The 21,072-nt window shown below is 41.8% G+C and overlaps 1 protein-coding gene across 4 annotated transcripts in view; it reads left to right on the forward strand.

Annotated features, from left to right (window-relative positions):
• The first annotated feature begins 6,935 nt into the window (after window positions 1-6,935).
• Window positions 6,936-21,072, forward strand: part of znfx1 (zinc finger, NFX1-type containing 1) — a 51,272-nt gene continuing 37,135 nt past the window's right edge. The window contains exons 1-3 of one of the 4 annotated variants that reach the window (XM_080205022.1): window positions 6,936-7,341; window positions 15,361-15,499; window positions 18,574-20,481. In XM_080205022.1, coding sequence (XP_080061148.1) covers window positions 15,376-15,499; window positions 18,574-20,481 — 2,032 coding nt within the window. In that variant the 5' untranslated portion in view covers window positions 6,936-7,341; window positions 15,361-15,375. Of the gene's footprint in view, window positions 7,342-7,615; window positions 7,698-7,780; window positions 8,032-8,300; window positions 8,474-15,360; window positions 15,500-18,573; window positions 20,482-21,072 lie in introns of those variants that run through there. The other 3 variants (XM_080205024.1, XM_080205023.1, XM_080205025.1) reach the window with 3 other exon arrangements.

Consider the following 21,072-nt stretch of genomic DNA (forward strand, 5'->3'; position numbering starts at 1 on the left):
CCAATTTCCACAAAAATGTAAAGATACCAGCTTATAACTGACATCAGCAGCAGTCTATCAGCAGCTCAAAGGCAAAAACAGGGCTATTAAAGGTAGATTATAATTGTGAAAGGGTTGAAGTGTTGCTGTGAGGATATAAAATTTCTCAAATAATCTGAAATCACAAGTATATTGGTCCTGGGATCACCTGGACTGATATAAATGAATGACAAAAACATTCAAGGGCATTTTCAGGGCCCAGAGAAAGCATTGCTTTGGGGAGTATCCAATAAACAGGAGCTTACTTCCTGAAGGGAGACTCAGCAACAGTTCAGATAATGGCAGATCAAAAACGGTTGTTACACCACAGCAGGGAACAGTCCATGTTTCAAGGACTGACTGCACTGCAACTGATACAAAATACTAGAATAGCAAGGTAAAGGCAAAATACTGTGGATGCTGGAATCTGAAACAAAAAAGTGCTGAAACATCCCGCAGGTCTCTGTGGAGAAACAGAGTCAACGTTTCGAGTCTGGATGAGTCGAGTCTGAATATCAAGGCTGTGGGGACAGTTACAGATATGGATCCTACTTTCCCCAGGAGAACAGCAGCTCCAATTTAGGGAGGTATAGGAACGAACCCCACATGGTGCCTGCATCATGAGCTCCAGCTCAAAAAAAGAGCCTCTCGCCCTTAGAAGGACATCTCCCATGTGCTGCTGCCATTTCCAGACAGAATTATACTCTGCCGGGGGGGAGGGGGAGGAATGAGACTGACGCTTTTCAATTCGAGGTTACCAAAAAAAAAACAAAGCCGTTCAAAATTTATAAATCTGAATGTTACTAACGGACATGTGATAAAACCTGACAAGGATTTACTGGTTATACCAGAGGCTATTTCAGAACATTTCCCACCCCCGCCAGTGCAGGATCATCACTGCATACAGGGAGAGACAGGTCTTGCTGGGCCCTGAACAAGGAACCTTGCAGCTCATGGAGAGAGGAAGGTTGTGACCTGGAAGAGGGCACCGCATACCTTCAGTTCACGCCAGGCGTCCCCCGCACACAAAGCGCAGCGAACCGTGTTCCAGCTCACTTGAAACGGCTGCTTTTTTCGGGCTGAGCGGACAGTCTCTAACGAGCCGCTAGCACCGGGCCCCTCACCTGAAGCGGCTACTGGCTGTGTACCGGCCGGGCTGGGCGGACAGTCTCTCGCGAGCTGCGCCTGCTGCCGTTTAAATTCAAATCCACCGCATTTTCAATCCATTTAACAAAGCCCGCGCTCCGATTGGACAGCGCCGCTGCCCGCCCCCCGCTCGCACCCCATTGGCTGGTCGGCAAACCGTCGGACGCACACGCAGGCCTGTGACGTCAGCGCGCACAGCGCGTCCTGCAGCCCGATCACGGTGACCCACTTCCCTGTGGGTCGGCAAATGCACCCGGAAGCTGCACAGCAACACCCGCCCCCGCAGTTAGAAGGCGCACAACATCAGGTTGAAGTCCAACAGGTTTATTTGTAGCAAACACCACTAGCTTTCGGAACTTGCTGATCCTTCGTCAGGTGGGTGGGAGTTGTGTTCACAAATGGGGCATAAAAAGACACAAACTCAGTTTACATGAATAATGATTGGAATGTGAGCCTTGACTGCTAATCAAGTCTTAATGTGAGTGAGGAGAGCATTAAGCACAGGTTAAAAAGATGTGTATTGTTTCCAGACAGGACAATTAGTGAGATTTTGTAAGTCAGGCAAGTTGTGGGTGTTACAGATAGTGTGACATGATCATCACTGCAACCCCCCACACCAAACAGCAGTGTTGCTAATCTCCTGGAGGGAAGGAAATCTGCCGTCCTTACCTGATCTGTTTTACATGTGACTCCAGACCCACAGCAATGTGGTAACTTTCAACTGCCCTCTGAAAGGCTCTAGCAAGCCACTCAGTTCAAGGGCAGCAAAATACTGGTCTTGCCAGCAATGCCCATGTCCCACAAATTAATTAAAAAATCAGCCGGGGCCCGCTGCCCTTCTGCCTCTAGTGTTCTTTGAAAAAGATACCTACTTAATTCCATTGTTTGTTCTTTTACCCACCTTTCAAATATTTATATGTTTGGCTTTTAAAAGCTTTCATGGATTCTGCTTCAGTAATTGTTTCTGGTAGAACATGAAAACAGATGATCTTAATTTTTCCCTTTCCACTGGTTACTGATAAGTTTAAACCAGTTTTGTTTTTCTTAATGTTCAACTACATTTATATGTTTCTTATGTCAGAAAGGAAGAATCAGGAACTGGTTGTGATGAGATATGAACTCTTTCATTTAGTTCTGATGCAAGGTCACCTTAACTCTGTTTCTGGTTCTCTCCCTATAGATACTATCCAACCTACAGCAGGAAAGGATGTCCCGAGGCATGGTACATTGGGGAGACCATGCAGACGCTATGATTACGGATGAATGAACACTGCTCGACAATCACCTGGCAGGAGTGTTCTCTTCCTGTTGGGGAACAGTTCAGCAGTCACGGGTATTCAGCCTCTGATCTTCGGGTAAGCGTTCTCCAAGGCGGCCTTCACGATACACGACAATGCAGAATCACTGAACGGAAATTGATAGCCAAATTCTGCACACATGAGGACAGCCTCAACCGGGATCTTGGATTCATGTCACACTATCTGTAACCACCATGATTTGCCTGGGCTTGCAAAATCTCTCTAATTGGCCTGGCTGGAGACACTATGCATCTCTTTAATCTGTGCTTAACCCTCTCTCCAGTACGTTGTCTGTACCTTTAAGACTTGATTACCTGTAAATGCAAATCTGTAAAGATTTGCATTCCAACCAATATCTTGTAAATTGAGTTTGTGTCCATGTATGCCCCGTTTGTGATCACAACTCTGACTCACCTGATGAAAGGGCAGTGCTCCGAAAACTTGTGGCTTGTGCTACCAAATAAACATGTTGGACTTTGACCTGGTGTTGTGAGACTTCTTACTGTGGGAGGAAACCAGAGCACCCGGAGGGAACCCACGCAGATGTGGGAAGAAAGTGAGAACTCCACACAGACAGTGACCTTAGGCTGGAATTGAAGCTGTGCCCCTCACGCTTTGAGGTAGCAGTGCTAACCACTGTGCCACAGTACCTTCATGGTGGATAGACTAATAACATTCTAAAAATACAAACTAATCAAGAGGCATAAAGGAGAAGGAAATAGATCCAATACCTATCACTATAACTAGAGAAAAAGTACTAGGGAAACTTATGAGTATAAAGGCTGTTAACAACCTATTATTATGTTACATGTTTTCTCAACGAATAATAAAATAATTTAAGTATTTATTGTTTTGTACAGTGCATTGTACGTGTTGTTAGATAAACCAAAGTTCATATCCAATCATATAGTTCTTTGTACTTTCATGCTTACTATTTGTCAGACTTACGCCTTTCCTTGCCAGACAACTTGTGTCACTTAGGATCGGATATGTTGCTGCGTATGGGTTGGTGGAATACCTGGCACATGATTAATTAGAGAAGTGGGTTTTGTAGGTGTAGATGAGATTATGGGTGTAGGATCAGCACATGATGAGCAGCTTTTGTGTAGAGATCAGCATCAGAAAATGTACTCTCCTCCTGGCTTTGACTGTGAGATCGGTTTACCCATCCATCATCAACTATAACTTTGGCAGAAAGTTATAGAGACCCCAAAGAAATTGTGTTAACATTGCTTATGCTGTTTTTCCTGTGTTTTCCATTGCTCTTGAACCAATGAGCAATTCAAGGTTCATTGCTCAGTGATCAGGCAGGAGATCCTCCTAAAAACCATTTCTATGTATTTTTAAGGTAATCTACAGTATCACAAATTTGATGTTCTAAAGCAAAGTTCTTGGTGGGTCTTTTGGCATTAAAGTTATCTTCTGACTCCATGGTTTATGACACCTCTCAGAGCACAGGTAATTAGTCTGAAGTGCATGCTTTCACAACCACCATTTGATGATGTAGTTAACTTCAATATAGAATGCAGAAGATTTCAAAAACAGAAAATGTTGGAAAATCTCAGCAAGTCTGACAGCATCTGTGGAGAGAATAGAGCCAACATTTCAAGTGTGGGATCATTCAGACTTGAAACATTAGCTCTATTCTCTCTCCACAGATTCTGTCAGACTTGCTGAGATGTCCCAGTATTTTTTCTGTTTTTGTTACAGATCCCAGCATCCACAATATTTTGCTTTTATGCAGAAGGTTTCTGTGTTGTGTTCTTGTTTGTTGATGCTGCATGAATTTGCCTTGCAAAGTTACATTGTTACAGAGCCCACAGAGATTGAAGGGCCACAGGTGCAGCAAGGCAATGGAATAACTGAGAAGAAGCAACCCTCTGCTGATAGCTAGAAAAATATGTGCAACTATTACACAAGAGACCACCACACCTGAAAATGTTTTAACAGCTCTGTCTTCACGATGCCCATAGTGTCCAACACAAGACGATGAGAAATAGAAGCAGGAATATGCCACCAGGGCGTTCAAGCTTGCCCTGCCATTCAGTGTCATCATGGCTGATCTATGCCGACTTCAACTCCTTTTAGGTGCCATTTCCCCATAGCCCTATATTTCTCTATCTATCAAGTATTTATCCATGTCCACTTTAAATACTTAAGATGATCTGACCTCCAGTACCCTTTGGAGCAGAGAATTCCAGAGAGTCACCACCCTGAGAAGGAATTCACACATCTCAGTTTTAAATGACCAACCCTTCATCTTGTAGCTATGTTCCATTGTTCAAGACGCTCCCACTGGTGAAAACATCTCTCCATCTACTCAGTCAAGCCCCTTCAGGGTTTTACATGTTTGAATAAGGTCACCCCTCACTTTTCTAAACTCCAAGGAATACTGACCTAGACTATTTAGTCTTTTGGTAGGACAACCTTCCCCTCCCAGAAATTTGGACATCCTCCAAAGTTTCTATATCCATTTTGGTAAGAGGACCAAAATTGTATGCAGTATTCCCGGTAAGGCCTCACAACATCCTGTACAACTGCAATAAAACCTATTTTTAAACACCAACTCCTGCCATGTCAACACATGTCAGTGTGTCATCTTTTCAACCATACTCAAGATCTACGTCCATTTAACATGATAAAACCAGCTTTCAAACTTTACTCAGCACATTCACTGAACAAACAGAAACTAGGACGTAACTATATTTTGAAATCTTCAGACATTAGCCAGAATTTTACTGCCCCGCATGTCAGGAGAATTGGAGCAGGCATGGAGTGGACAATGGAAAGGTCTGTTGATGTTGGGTTGGATTTTACGTTTGCGCGAGGCTGTAAAATCCCACCCATTGTGTAACTACTATTTTCTACGATATAGTATTCTCTTTGGGAAAGGGATGTAAAACACAAGAATAACACAGTTATTAGGCTGTTGGATCTTTTCACACCAGATCTGTACTTGGAGAAATTTAATAATTTGTCAGTATTTTATTAAGTAATTTATTTGGGAATGACAGCTTAATCCCCCACACCCCGAAATAAAATGCACATCCAAATTACATTGAAACATTTTAAACTAAAAATTAAATGCACATTTTATATTGAAAAACAAAATGATGTGCACAAGATGGGTAAAGTTTTCTAGCCTTGGTCAATATTCAAGATGGTGCCAGAGCATGTCGACTTCTTGTGAGCTTTCCCCAGCATACTCTCAAATTCAATCTTTTACTCTATGCTCTTGAAACTTTACTTTAACTCTTTTAAACTATCCTATATTTTGCACCCTATCCATTCCTTCTATGTAACAGCTCACAAGAAACAATACTTTACACTGTATCCCAATACATGTGAAAATAATAATTCAACGTGAAGGGTATTTTCTTCATCAGAATCCGTTGCTTCATCTAGGTGCTTCCTCAGAGACACAGACCTGTTAGGTGGCTGTGTATTAATGGGAGTTTCCCGAAATGGAGTTGACCCTTGCCTCACAGCAGTTGACAGCCCCAAATTAGATTAGCAACAGGTTACAGCAAGTATACAAGTACCATGTACTGACTGTTGCCATAGAACCATTGAATCCCTACAGTGTAGAAAGAGGCCATTCGATCCATTGAGTCTGCACAACTTTCTGAAAGAGCATCTTTCCACCACCTCAGCCCTGTAACCCCATGCATTTCATTGCCATACCGATGATCATAGAATCCCTATGGTGTAGAAAGAGGCCGTTCAGCCCATCAAGTCCGTACCTACTCACTGAATGTATGGGGGATTGATTCTCACCAATACTTTAAATTAGTTTCAATCCAGATGTAGTAGAGATCAGATGCTTTCTTGCAGTCCAGAGAAGGATAGCTTCTAAGCTGCTCAACTGCATAGCTTTCCTCCTCAAATGGATTCCTGGTGCAACCAGAAACATCACTAGCGACCCATCAGAAATTGAGTGGCCATTATCTTATTGCTGTTTCTGGGATCCTGTTGTGTGAAAACTGTCTCCTGCATTTCCAACAACAGTGACTACATTTCAAAAGTATTACATTCCTTAAAACTCTTTGGGAATATACTGAGTCCATGAAACATTCCTGATAAATACAAGATTTTCTTCTCTCTCTCGCCTTTATTCAATGGACTGCAAAACAATCAGAGCTAAAAATTAATACTTGCTTAGACCAGTAATTAAAAATAATACAGGACCAATGGCAGATCTTAACATTATGAAAACACAGATCAGTATGGAATAACGTTGGATATGGTTTATTTTTCTGCAATGCTTTTCCTAAATTAACAACCAAAGGATTAACAATATATGTACACTCAATTTCGCGATGACTGTATTTTCGGTTTCTGATTCGTTTCTTCAGCACTTGGTTCATTTTGCCTGGCAACTGTGTTTTTTTTAGGCCACTTCTCACTTCCCTTTAGCAAGATGGAGTGGTAGGCTCCAGCTAGATGTCCCTCTCGCCTCCGGGCACGCACAAACTCGCCTTTACTAAGCTGGCTGTCCTGTGACTTCAGCGGATCAGGTGACTTGCCTCTCATTTCAGCCTTGGTGTTCTCTGGGGTCAGAAACGAAACCTGGTGGAGTGGGTGCTGAACGGGGAGGGGAGTTAGGTATCTTCATATATGTGTGTGTGTGTGTGTGTACAGAGAGGGGGGGAGATCGGACAGCAGCTTGAGCAGGGAGAGAGCCCTTTAAACTAACATCGCCGGAGTAGGACAGACTACAATCGAAACAATTGTGTGTTTTTCTTTTGCCTGAAATGACATTTTGTTCTCTATAAATGGACCCGGTTCTCTTCATTGTTGTCGCCATCCTCGGGAGCAGCAGCATCTCGGTGTGAGCCAGAGGTGAAGGGAAAGGGGGAGAAGCAGGAAGAAAGCAAAGGTAAATAAAACAAATAACCCTGCTCGGCTCATTGAAGGAGCGAGTCTGAGGGCGACAACCTGTCTCATTTCGGTTCTTGTAGGCTGGGGTGCCGAGAAGTGGGGGTGGGGGTGGGGGTGGGGGGTGCTGGCCATTGGATTGCAAACGTTAGCGACAGTGTGGCGAAAGAGGGCAATGGATACATTCCCCCCTTTCCTTCAGCACTGACAAGCCAGGCTGTTTCTGCTCCCCCTCTCCTCCCTGAATTCAGCAGTTCAGTCCAACTCGTTCAAGGAAGTGGAGTCTCCAAAGACGATCCGGAAGTGTAATTGTGTTTATTGAGCAGTCATTGTAAGAACAAGCCGACAAATAGCTGGGTAAATGTCCCTTGCCTCCTCCACCCCCCCCCCCTTCCAAATTCCCGTGTCGTGTTATCATTTTTAACGTGGGATGGTCCTTTGTACAGGAGAGGTAGCCCATCTCTCGGGCTGTTGGATGCTGTCTACCGATAACCCCGTCTCCTTTGAAGCTGATGTCAGGAAGAGAGCGGGGTGGGGGTGGAGATTGGTGACCCCATTTCCATTCCCCAAGCGCTGATCTGCTCTCTACTTACCGTATGCTGCGTTTTAACCCACTTGTCTAAAACGTTGACCGATTGCCTAAGTGACAACAAAATGCTGTAACTTGAGCCAGCGTCCACAGATTGCGGAGGTATTTATGTATGGAAAGGGGGTTGAAATTCTTTTCGGGGCTAAATCATTTTAGCAAACAAAGTGGCGACAAACTGAAATGTTCTATATTTGTACTCACAAGCATTTTCTCTGTTCCCCTTTTTAGCGAAAGCGCTGTCACAATCAGTGATGTTATTTATCCGCCACCCCCCCCCCCACCCGTTTATTAATGCTCCAGTCCATTGCTTCTTTCTGCCTCTAGGTAATTTCACAGTAAATCGCTCTGGAACAAACATGGGGAAAAATATGGGATCGAAACAAAAAGGATCATTTTATTACGAGACATGGAGTACGCCCTTCACTGCGAGGCGAGGGGGAAATTGAGTTTATTGATCAATTCCTATTTGTTATTGAAAGTTGACTGACATTTAAAACAACCCTTTGTCAACCATGACGCAAAGACATTTCAACGACGGGGAATTGTCAGTATTAGCCACTTTGTTTTAATACTGAATTAATGTGGGAAATGGAGAATGGATAAAAGTTCAGTGGAGGCTGTTAATGTTCCGTGAGAGCATGTTTTTTTTGTGCTTCAGCCGGAGATAGAGCAGCTTAGTTTGCTGGGACTGGGTGGGGGATTTCTGTTGTGCATGTTGTGCGTGTGTGCTGTCAGTCAGACAAGATCAGTAATTGTGCGGTTTCGTTTTATGTCTGTAGGCAGAGGGGAGTGAAACTGCTTCATTGGGTCCTGCTGACTCTACACCTTATTATTGTAAATAATTTAGTAAGTTTCGTTTCCCTCCCTCCGCCGCAGATTGACATCTCATTGTCTTATTGACCACTTTGCCACAAATACGGCTCCATCGTGTGGTGATCTAAGCCGAATATCTGTATCAGTAGACTGTTGTGACATGTCTGTGTATTTTTCTTCTATTTTTGTTGCCGCTTTCTATAGGGAAGTAGCCGGCACTTTGTACTGGTACCTCCCTGAAACATCAGGTAAAGGCTGAATCATACCATATGCTGTTATTCTGAGGGGGTTTTAAGCGTTAAGTGGTGTGTCAGTCGGCCTGGGAGAACTGCATAGATAATATATACAAAAGTTTTATCTCAGTTAGACGGTGACGTGATACAAATGATTTCAGCACATGGGATGGTCGGAGGTAGTTTTGAGCTTTGCCATTCGCAGTTATGTCTGTGTTACCGAGTTGAACAGTAAAGCTATTCTCGTTCTCATGCACTTCCTGATGCTAAGTCAACAGCAGTTTTTCAAGCTGGGCACCCACACTGCCATCTATGCTGGAGGTGATGGATGGCCTCCCTTGCCCTACGGTTTGCGCGGAGAGTATGGTCGGAGTTGGAGAGGGAGAGTGTGTGTGTACGCTTGGGATGGGGAGGTGCGGAGAGAGGCGACATAGGGCGATGTGCACTGAAAGAATGCATTCAATCATTTCATCTCATTTCAGCACCCAGCTCAGTGGCTCATGACACTTACAGTTCTAATAAGCGTTACAAAGATAAATGCAAGAATTTATTGGCTGTAATTTTCCTGATACATGGGATAATAAAACCTTGCATTAACGATCAGGTTATATCGTAATATTGTCAGATAAGTAATATCATTGAATGGCAGAGTAGACTGGATGGGCCCAATTTGCCTCCTTCAGCTCCTATATCTTATGGTCTTAACATTAATTTCATTTAAGAATCTTCAGTTACCATATGCTCAGCCATGTAAAATGTTACTAGATGCTAGATTTTTAAAGAGACACAATTCATATTTGGAGCTGTATTAATTTGTAATGGATTTTAATAAAGGAAATCAGAGAAGGTGCCCTACCTAGATTGGGTGGGAGTGTATTTAAACATTTCCCTCTATTGTTTAGAATAGTTGGTTCAGATTTACAAAGGTATTTCATAATATGATACTGTTCAAGGGAGGATCCAAGTATTACATTTCAGTGAAATGCACTTCATTGCAAGTGAGAGAGAGCAATGTTTTTCTTTAAAGTCTCAGTTTAATTGAATAAATTAAAAATGACAAGTACTATCATCTTGTGAAGTTTAATTTTCCCAGGAAAATCACAATATATTCACCACATCAAGTCAGAATGCCTCAAAATATTCCACGCTTTAGATTTGTGACTATATACAATGCAAGCAAAGTTTCAAACTCACAGCAAAACTTAACTGAAAAGCTTGAAAGCAAGGAATTAAAATTGTAAACGATGGCTCACACTTTAAATCTGCGAGTGCATTATGGAGGAATTCATTTATTAAAGTCTTTGTGTAGATTTTCAGAATTCAGAACCCAAACAAGCAGAAACAGAATCCCGTTGCACTTTCTGATCACTACTTGTGATGTCAAGACATAAAGACTTGCAAGATTTTATATTCGATGTCTGATATGTGTTCAATTATTGATTGCCATCCAGGATGACATAAATAGATGCTGGAATCTGAAACAAAAACAGAAAGCACTGGAAAATCTCAGCAGCTCTGACAGCATCTGTGGGAAAAGAACAGAGCCAATGTTTCAAGTCTAGATAGCCCTTCGTCTGAGATGAGAGCAAAGACAATCAGCAGAGATTTATACTGTTGAGGTTGGATGAAGGGAGTGTAAGTGAGAATACAGAAGACTGAGAAGGTGCTAAAAGTGTCCAAAAGTGCGTCAGTGCACGAGAATGGCAGAATGCAGGCACAGATTGTTAAAGGACTGTCTGAAAAATGTGGTAGTTACACTGAATGGGGCTGTGGGGGGGTGGGGGGGGCAGGCTGCAGGAAGGAGAGCTGGAATGGAGAAATGAAAAAATAGAAGTGAAAAAGAAAGCTGATAAAATGGATGATGAATGAGATAAAATTAAGCAAAATAAAATATAGAGAAATGGTGTGAAGGTTGAGGAGAGAGTTTATCTTCTGAAGGTGTTGACTGTCAGCATCTGAGGAACACTATTCCAAGAACAATTGGTATCTTCAGGAGAAAAAAAAGTAAGACTGGGGCAATGAAACTGGAATTCAACCATGTGAACATTGCATCATCATAAAGCATAGGAACAAAAATGACATACAACAAATTTAACTTTCCGTTCCCTCCATTTAAAAGAAGCTTAACTCCTTGCTTTTTGGCTGGTTAAATAACCTGTCTGGGATATATCCTAATAATAGTGCAGTCTTACAATGTCTGCTAGCTGTCCAGTATTATTCTCTGTGGCATTGAAATCATGCTGTAATTATGGGCTGGATTTTCATGAAGTTGGGGATACTTTATGGGACTTTAAAATGGGGATTCCCAGCCCCATTCTGGTGTCCCTAAATTTCACCAGCACAGCATAACGTTGCGAGAGGGAGCAGGTCATGACCTGGTGCCCTGCACTCCAAACCTGGCTAGCTCCATTCTGAGGATGGGCATCGCCTAGCCTCCCCAGTGTTCATATTGTTGGGCCAGTTTTTCGAAGAGGGGTTTATGTCTTCTGTCAGGTGGTTTACATGAGGGAATGTTTTGAAAGGCAAGTTAAAGGTATCTTAACAATGCTGTCCACCCCTATGCCAAGCTCTGCCACTCCCCCCACTTCCCCGGTCCCTCATGCCCTCCTTGTCCATTCAGTCAGTATACAGAACCTGTGGACACTACAGTAACAATAGCATGCCTGGGAAAACTTTACTGAGTAACAAGTCTCACAACATCAGGTTAAAGTCCAACAAGTTTATTTAATAGTAAACCCACTAGTTTTGGGGGTTTGCCCCTTCGTCAGGTGAGTGGAGAGTTCTGGTCACACACAGAGCATATAAAGGCACACACAGTTTACAGAATACTGAATGAGTACTCACCTGATGAAGGGGCAAACTCTGAAAGCTAGTGGGTTTACTATCAAATAAACTTGTTGGACTTTAACCTGGTGTTGTGAGACTTCTTATTGTGTTTACCCCAGTCCAATGCCAGCATCTCCACATCAAAACTTTGCTGAAATAGTGAACCATTTATGATTTTTCACTTTCCTAAAGAAAACTTTTTACTACCGCCTAATAAAAGTGCAAATCATCCAGACATTTAAAGCATCAATAGCAGAAGCTACAAGCATTCCACACCTTATCTTGTGTAAAATAAACATTGTGCACTCAGCAGAATAGATCAAAGAGAAATGGCTGACAATTAAGCAATGTTCTCCCTTGGGAGCAGTAATGGCATTCATCAGTTTCAATAGAATATTGGTTGCCTCTGCTGGCAGCAGCCTCTGGTCTGGATGCAAAATCCTTTGATAGGGCTGCAGTGAAAGCAGCTTTTTAAAAGGAAAGTAGAATGTTACAATTGAATGATTTTTTAAAACCTTTACCACACAGACTATTGTTGCCATAGGGTTTATTGGTTCCCTGTACTGGATGTATTGGCATGAAAGTGCTGTTGTTTGGTGTGGAGGGTATGAAGGGCGATGCAGGGGGTGGGGAGGTGATACTGGAGAGGCATTGCTTGGCATGGAAGGTTCATAGGGTGCTGGCAGCATGGGTAAAGGAATGTAGGATGGTTTGGAGGCCATGAGGGGCATGAGAGTTGGGAAGGAGGGTATAAGGGGACATGGATAGGGCATGGGGACTATAGGCGGGAGGGGGGAGGCAGGTCAGGGAATGAGGATTGCAGGGCTGTTTCTTGATTTATTGATTTTGTTATAACTGGGATGCCGACCCAGAACAATAGGCCTTTTAAACAGGCTACTTTAGTACTACCAGTCCCTGTGGCTGTCTCCAAAGTCCCTCTGAAGTGGGGAGAGGTGGAGGTGGGGGGGGGGGGGGGGGGGCACAATTCCAGTTATTACATCACTGAATGAAAATCCTAACTTCTCAGGCACTTTTTCCTGAGGCAGGACACCAAGCTGGGAAATTTCCCTACCTTGGGGGTAAATATACTGCTTTATACGTCAACGTGTTGTGTTTGCCTTTTTTTCTCCTATTTGAATGGACGTGTTTGCATCAAAATCCTTTGGAGAAAGGAATTGCGATGAGTATTCATCGGCCTTAAAATGATACTGTGTAAACAGCCTTGGTAATATTGAAAATGGAACTGAGCATGAAGATCTGTAGTTGTAGAGAACTAGTTTTTTATATGTAGTATTTCATTGTACTAAATACAGCTGAAATAAGAACTTCAGTAATGTACTGGTATTGCTTGTAACAAAGCAACACTGCTTGTGTATTTGTAGTTTTATGTTCAATACTACTGTAGTAATAAAGAGTAGCAGTAGCTGTTAGAGAAACATTGTGTAGGCACTGTTTACACAGTCATCAAGCAACAGTTCCTTGTTTTAATTTATTAACATAAAGTCGTCATGACTACACCAGAAAATGAAATCATTGCTTTGTTTTGAAAGTATTGAGTGTAGAAATGAGGATCCAAAATGTCCTGAAAAATCCAACCATGTTCTTATACAAGTGTTCCCTTGCATCACAAAATGCAGATTTTTGTTTAACCATTTGCACAAATTGTAATGGTAGCATAAACAAAAGATGTGATCATCACCATTGATTGTTGCTGTATTTGGTTGCAAGGATCCAAGGCTGAGGAAGCTTTCAATTGAGGTCTCTGAAACCTTACCCATTCCCATGCTCCTTGACATCAATTCTTCCCAGAATGCATGTTACTGATAAATAGTCCAGTGCTGGACTAGCTGATCGCAATCTAGATGATTGTTGAGGCTGAATTATGTTCAAGGAATAGAGGAAAGGCAGTCAGGGTTGCTGGTCCTATTGCTAATGAGTGACTCATGCTAGTAAGTCCGTGCTTTAACATCATGACTCTATAATGCTTGGCAAAGATGCCTTATATGGCCAGATAACATACTCCCACTTGCCGTTTTAGAATCACAATGAAGATTGTGCTATCAGATGACAGTTTGATTGTGGTGTCAGAGGACAGTTAGTTGGGGATGCTGAGTAAACTGACAAATAACAAGGAGTTCTTTGAAGGCCTACTTCAAATATTTGGCAGTTCCTAAGAAGGAGAACTAAAATTTACAGGAGAAGGTTACTTCATAATCCATGAATGGCTGTGCTGAATATAAGGATAATCTTGGACACTATATTCTGTCCAAACTTTTTGTGGCACCATTGACTCTATAAATGTCAGAATTACAGACCTGGTTCAGGGAATTTCTGTTGATCAAGTGTAGTATTGACACGCTGCACTTGGTTGAAGTCATTAGGTTACATTTTAGCTTCATTTGAAGCAATTTTTTAAAGCGGCATCTCGGCCTTTTGGCTAAGATGCAAATGAGATCAAGCCTTGGAGGAGGAGCTATACCAACTGCAATCAGCTTGGATCATGTAGATCAAGCCCAAGACAGGAGGTGAGAGCCCTGTCTTGTCAGCTTGGATCGGGAATGTCTCAACTTGTTGAGACTCTGAATCGAACTTGATTTGATTGAATTGGAATAAAAAACAAAAAAAAAGTATAATGATTATTTCCCGAGCATTGAATTTATTATTAACCGTTAATCTGAATGGGAATTGGTCAGCAGTGTACTCTTGTGGATTGCAGTATAAGTAACGCAACTCTCCTTTGAGACAAATGTGAGTCTCTTGGCTGACTGTAGCATGATGTGAAACAAGGATACTCTAATTCTTTGATTTATTGAGTCATACTTACAGTGAATTGATTAAGAAAACATGTGCTCAACTTTATTACGCCATAGAATTAATTTCTTAAAAGAACTAAACAAAGACTGCTAAGGAAAAGCTGCCTGGAATCAACAGCTAAAGCATTCCTGAATATTAGATTTGAGTTGTCCCCTTCAATCTAATAATGTACACCTATAATTTAAATAACAGATATTTTTTGGTAGATTATTCATTATAATATTCACTTCCCACCAACCTGCCCCAGTGTTCAGTTGTTTAACTAAATAGCTAAGCCGCACAGGTTGGGAAGCGTGGTATGCAATTGCTAGTTATCTATTCTCAACTAGACTGGTAGACAGAAGGGACATGGGAGAGAAATAATTGGCCTCAATACCTGTAGATTGGAAATAGAATATTGGTCAGTATTCCAGCTGCTCATTGTTGGTCATTGAATGCTGCTGAAAGTCTACATTCAGGCAGATTGGGAGAAGACAAATTGGATTTGGTTATGGTTGTCCTTTAGTCAAATTGGTTGTTACCACTCTTGATCTAGTTTTCCAAATAATTATTACCACTTGACTGAGATACCCTCAGCAATGAAGACAGCCCTCAAGACAGGGGACAGAGAAAATAAATGAGAAGGACTGTAATTATCCTCTTTCACTCTCATTGTGAAACCGTGTACTCACATCAGGCCTTTGCGGAAGGTACCACCTCTTGTTGCAATGATAATGCATTACATAATTGCTTGATGTCTTCATAGAGCAAATTGTTTCAAATGGATCCTGACCGTTGGCAAAGAGATCACCACCGATGGAGGGGCCAAGAAACTGAGCTGGACAACCCAAACAGAAGAGCAGCTACAGCGGAACGGTCAAGACAAAACCCGAGAAGAGGAGATGGTGAGAGAGATTATTAAAGATTACAGACCTTTCTTGCAATCCATGAAGGATGTATATTTCATCTTGTATTTTCCAGTGCTATTTCTTTCACCTCTCTGTCTTACTGAACTATTCAACACTTCCCAAGCTAGGAAGGCTGGTAAGTGACCTGCTATCAAGTTCTGACGAGTGTGACTTTTAGTAAGCTGCCTGAAAGTGCTTGTGAACAGCATGCAGTTTATTGCCCTCTAATTCTTCTGTCCTGTGAGGAAACATAGGACCTCATCTCTACCCTTTGGATTGCAATAGAGATTGGGAACTTGCTATGTCAGAAGTTGAGGGTTACATTTAGAGCCAGCTCTCACATGGCTCAGCTCAGTGTTAGTTTGCACAGTTATATTTGAGCGCTTCAAAAGGTTTGACTTTCAATTAAAATTTATTGTGCAGTTTCTTTCGTGGAGCAGAATTCATTTCCAGTGATTTGAAAGTGAAGTGTTATTGTGTTCCGAAAGGGAGTGAGTATGGTGAGTCAGTTGTTGATTGTTCTCTCCCTTCCTGTGAGGAAACATTTATATTTATCCTCTGACAGGGTCTCCTGTGGCAGTTTAAATCCATTTCCTTGTTGTGTACCTTTAACTCTCTTTGACTTTTGTTTGTCTTTAAATTTTTATTCTTCAACGGTTAACTTTTCTTTCTCTTATTTCCTTGATTTATACATAAGCCTTTATGGCAACAATCTCGGTATTAAGGGATCTGTTTCAGAATAAATGCAGGATGTGGACAGAGACTCCCGAGTTTGTAAAATTAACCATTAACACATCATACTTGAATGTGGCTGTTTGTCACCTTATGGTTTATTAACAGCAAACCTAATGAAAGGCAAGCTTGGTCTACATAAAACAAGTTCTACTTAGGACATGCCAAAAGGCTTAAGAATGCATTGGTAATGTGAAGGGTCTACTGGGTGATGGGAAGCTGCAGATGGTTTAAATACCACATAATTTTGTGAACTTTAACTTTCATCCTGGATGACCTTGACCTATGATTTCTGTAGTTCTTATTGGAATTCTATTTTGTTTGCTTAACTCTTTTGTTTCCTCACTTTCCACTTCTTTCCTTCCTGGAAATTGCTGCTCGAGTTCCTCAGGGTGATGTCCTAGGCCCAACCAGCTTCTTTAATGACCTTCCCTCCAACATAAGGTCAGACCTTCAATGATCATTGCACAATGTTCAGCACCATTCATGACTCCTTAGATAATGAAGCAGTACACCTGGACAACATTCAAATTTAGGTTGACGAGTGACAAGGGACATTCATACTACAAAAGTATCAGGCAATAACAATCTCTAACAAGAGAGAAACTAACCATTTTTCTTTGACATTTCATGAAATTATCATTACTGAATCTCCTGCTATTCACACCATAGGGTTATCTTTGACCAGAAACTGAATTGGACATGCTGTGCCTACAAGAGTAGATCAGAGGTTGGCAGTAACTCTGCAACACATGATTCACCTCCTGATTCCTAAAGCTTGTTCATCACCTACAAGGCATAAGTCAGGAGTGTAATGGAATACTCTTCACTTGCCTGGATGAATGTAGCTGCAACAACACTCATGAAAGTTGACACTATCCAGGCCGAAGCAGATTCAATTGGCACCCCATTGACCACCTTAACCATTTACTCCCTCCACCATTGATGCACAGTGGCAGCACTGTGTACCATTTACAAGATGCACTGCAGGAAATCACCAAGAATCCTTCAGCAGTACCTTCCAAACCCATGACTGCTACCACCTTGAAATACAAGGGGAACAGCTCCTGAAAGTTCCCCTCCAAGCCACGTACCATCCTGAATAGAACTATATCATTGTTCCTTCAAAGTCACTGGGTCAAAGTTGTGGAACTACCCGCACCCGCCACCACCCCCCCAACCCCCCTAACATCACAGTGGATGTACCTGCACCACATGGACTGCAGCAGTTCAAGAAGGCAGCTGACCATCACTTTCTCAAAGACAATTAGGAATGGACAATTCTTCTGGCCTAGCCAGCAATACCCGTACTCCTGAAGGAATAAAAATAAATGATGCTCATTTTAAGTATTAGAGAGTGATAGTGCACTTATCACTAAGTCTGAAGGTTATGAGTTAAAGTCCTGTTCCAGGACATGAGTGCTTAACCTAGGCGTTGGTCTATAATGAAAGAGTGATACTTCATCAATGGCCCTAGTCTTTGGGTGAGATGTTAAACAGATAACTTGTCTACCCGCTCAGGTAGCACTCATTGAAAATGAGCAGAGAAGTTTTTTTGTTGCACTGGCCGAATTTCATTCTTCAAATACCAACAGCAAACCAATTTCTCTCCTTATTTTTCCCATTGCTGTTTGTGAGACCATCCTGTGCAAAGATTAGCTGCCGTTTTTAACCAAATAGCAGTCAATACGTTTCTAAAGGACCTTGATGGCCACAAAGCATTTTTAGGTATCCTGAGGGTGTAAAAGATACTACATAAATGCAAGTCCTCTCTTATTATTTCTCGTCATTTCCTTTTACTTTCTTTTCATATCTTTTATAAAGGTGCAGACACCTTCATTTTGAAACAGCAATATAGGTGTTAGACATGATCCTCAATAAATATACTGGAAAAACTCTAGTTTTAGCCCATGGGTCAAATGGGTATTTCTGCATTATCTTTATTCTGTGAATTTAAAGAAATTACTTTTTGCCCATTTTGTCAGACTGCAGTTCAGATCTGAGAGAGTTAACATTTGCATAACAATTCAAAGCAGTAAGTTAATAGTAAACCATTCGCAGCTGGACTATTAACTAAATGGTCAATTCTACTTAACTTGTATAATGCATGCTTGGAACAGCAAATAAAAAGGGCTGGATCTTACAGAACTAATGAACTATTACATTTATGAAACAAACAATTGCACAGAGAGTCTGGGGAGAAGCTTTTTAACGTTGTTATTCAGTTTGCAATGAAAACAAGTGCAAGAGTATCTAAGGAAGCTGGTGTCAACACACACGGCCTTAACAATTTGACTGTAAAAAATTCATCCTTTCATGTTTTTTTTTAATACCTTTAGCTTCTTTGGAACGTCTTGAACTCCGAGGACGGCGACATAATGCTAACCAGAGAGATGCTGCTGGACCAGCAGACCACAGAGATGCACCACAACCCAGACGTGCCCTTTCAACACCCAGGCAAGCGGAGTTGCTAGCAACTAGAGAGATTGGAGGAAGGAACCAAGAATGGAACTTTAATCTCAATCCCAGACACGCAGAAGGGAGGCAAAATGCTGCAAGAGCAAATCGAAATCCAGCTGGAAGAGCTCCTGTTGTCCAGGGAAATCGCCAAGCCCCCCAACAGGGCAGGAGGGATCAGCACAATGAGCGTAGGAATGAACCATGGAGGAGGAATGACTTTCGTGAGGGTGGTAGGGGCAGGCATGTGGAAATGCAAGGAAATCCTCACTTCCAGAGAAGGAGGCCTCAAGAAGTAACTAAAGAGGAACATGCAAAGGACAAAGAACCATTCGTGAGGAAGTTAGGCTACAAAACAATGGAGGGCCTTTTGGACAAAGAACCATCTGAAATTGTTATAACTTTAGCCTATGGCTCTTCCCTAAAGGATTTATTAAGCCAACAACTAAATTCAAGTTTTGTCCAGCTAATTTGTAAAGTCTTATGTAAGGCCTGTAGGTCCAAGACTGACCGCCAGAGCATTCAGCATCTGCTGGGTATTGTAAAGGACTCTTTCTTTCTGAAGGTTCAATTGCCTCACTATGTGGTTCAGATGAGCACAGATCCAATGCCTTTGCGTAGGCAGCAATACCCTGAATATATTGAAAGCATTCTGTTCTTGCTTCAGGAATTGGTAAGTATTTTTCCAGCCAGTTCGGTTCAAGAGATGTCCATGATGATTTCGGTTTTGGATCCTACGGTGAACACTCTGCGAGCTGCCGGGATTTCGATTGGTGAACACATTGAAAATAGTTTGGAGAAAGTCAAAAATATAATTCATCACCTCCAAGAGAGAAAACGAGATGGAACTCTTAGAACAGATACACATATGTTGATAGACAATCAAGAATCTGGTCCTGAGGACAACTACAGAACAATGACCATATATCCCACCTACAATGAGGTGCATTTGGAAGAGAGACCATTTCTGCGACCAAATATCATTACTGAGAAGTATGCAAATACTGAAGTGTACCTTGATACCCATTTCCGTCTTCTGAGAGAAGACTTTGTGAGACCTTTGAGAGAAGGGATCTTAGAGTTGCTTCGGAATTATGATGACAAAGGACTGAGAAGGAGGAAATTCGATGATATTCGAGTATATTTCAACACCCGCATCCTAGTTCCACTCTGCACATCCACTGGTGTAGGCTACAAAGTCCAGTTTGACACAAGGCCACTGAAATTTGTCCGGTGGCAAAATTCAAAGCGTCTGCTGTACGGGTCTCTCGTGTGTATATCAAAGGATAACTTTGAAACTTTGCTGTTTGCAACTGTGTCAAATCGGGATCCTGTGGAGCTCAAAGAGGGCATTGTTCACCTGTCTTTTAATGTGCGAAGCCGACACTTGTTGGCTGAGTTGGAACCTTCAGATTGTTTCCTGATGGTTGAAACAACAGCATATTTTGAAGCCTACCGCCATGTTCTGGAGGGATTACAGGAGATCCAAGGAGAAGATGTTCCTTTTCAAAAGTATATTGTAGACTGTAACACAGAAATCCAAGTTCCAAGATACTTGACTTTCAATGACAGCTATGATCTTGAAGCTCTAATGAATAGAAAATCACAGGGTTCTGAGGAAAACACCGAACAAACCTTTGAATCTTTGCAAAGGAACAGCAAAGTCAATGTCCTGGATCCTGCGTCATGGCCTTCAAAGGAAGAGCTGAACCTAGATGAGTCACAGATGCAAGCTCTGCAGATGGCATTGACTAAGGAACTGGCTATCATACAAGGACCTCCTGGGACAGGTACACTCAAACAAATAGCATCTGAATTTTAATGGATTAAATAATTAAAACTATTTTTATAATTTCTTAATTCTTGTCCAATTTTCTCCCTTCTCTCTTCCTGTGTTAAAGATATTTAAAGAAATATATTGAGCAGTTTATCACACCTCATTGAGTGAGTGTCGCTAAGCTGTAAAATACTGGTGGGGCATAGGAAGTGAATGCCAAACCTGCCTCTGTTCAATACCCATCCACAATTGTTTCCAGTTGTGGAGCAATGTCCAAACTAGAAGCCATAAATATAAGTAGTCAATATGAAGTCCATTAAAGAATTTGGGAAAAGCTTATTTACCCCAAGAGCAGTTAGAATGTGGGGCTCTACCAATCTGAGTGATTGAAATGAGTGTCTTGGATATATTTAGGGAGAAAGGAAAAAGATCATTGGAAGAGATGAAGTAAAAAGGGAGGAAGCTGGCATGGACAATAAACCTGTTGAGCTGAATGGCCTGTTTCTGTGCTATAACATTCTTTATATGTAATTTATAGTCATCAAATAGAATCAGAGAATCCCAACTGTACAGAGGGAGGCCATTCGGCCCATCAAGTCTGCAC

This window comes from Carcharhinus amblyrhynchos, chromosome 16 (assembly GCF_965287045.1).
Source record: "Carcharhinus amblyrhynchos chromosome 16, sCarAmb.v2.hapA, whole genome shotgun sequence".
NCBI classification, from domain to species: Eukaryota; Metazoa; Chordata; class Chondrichthyes; order Carcharhiniformes; family Carcharhinidae; genus Carcharhinus; species Carcharhinus amblyrhynchos.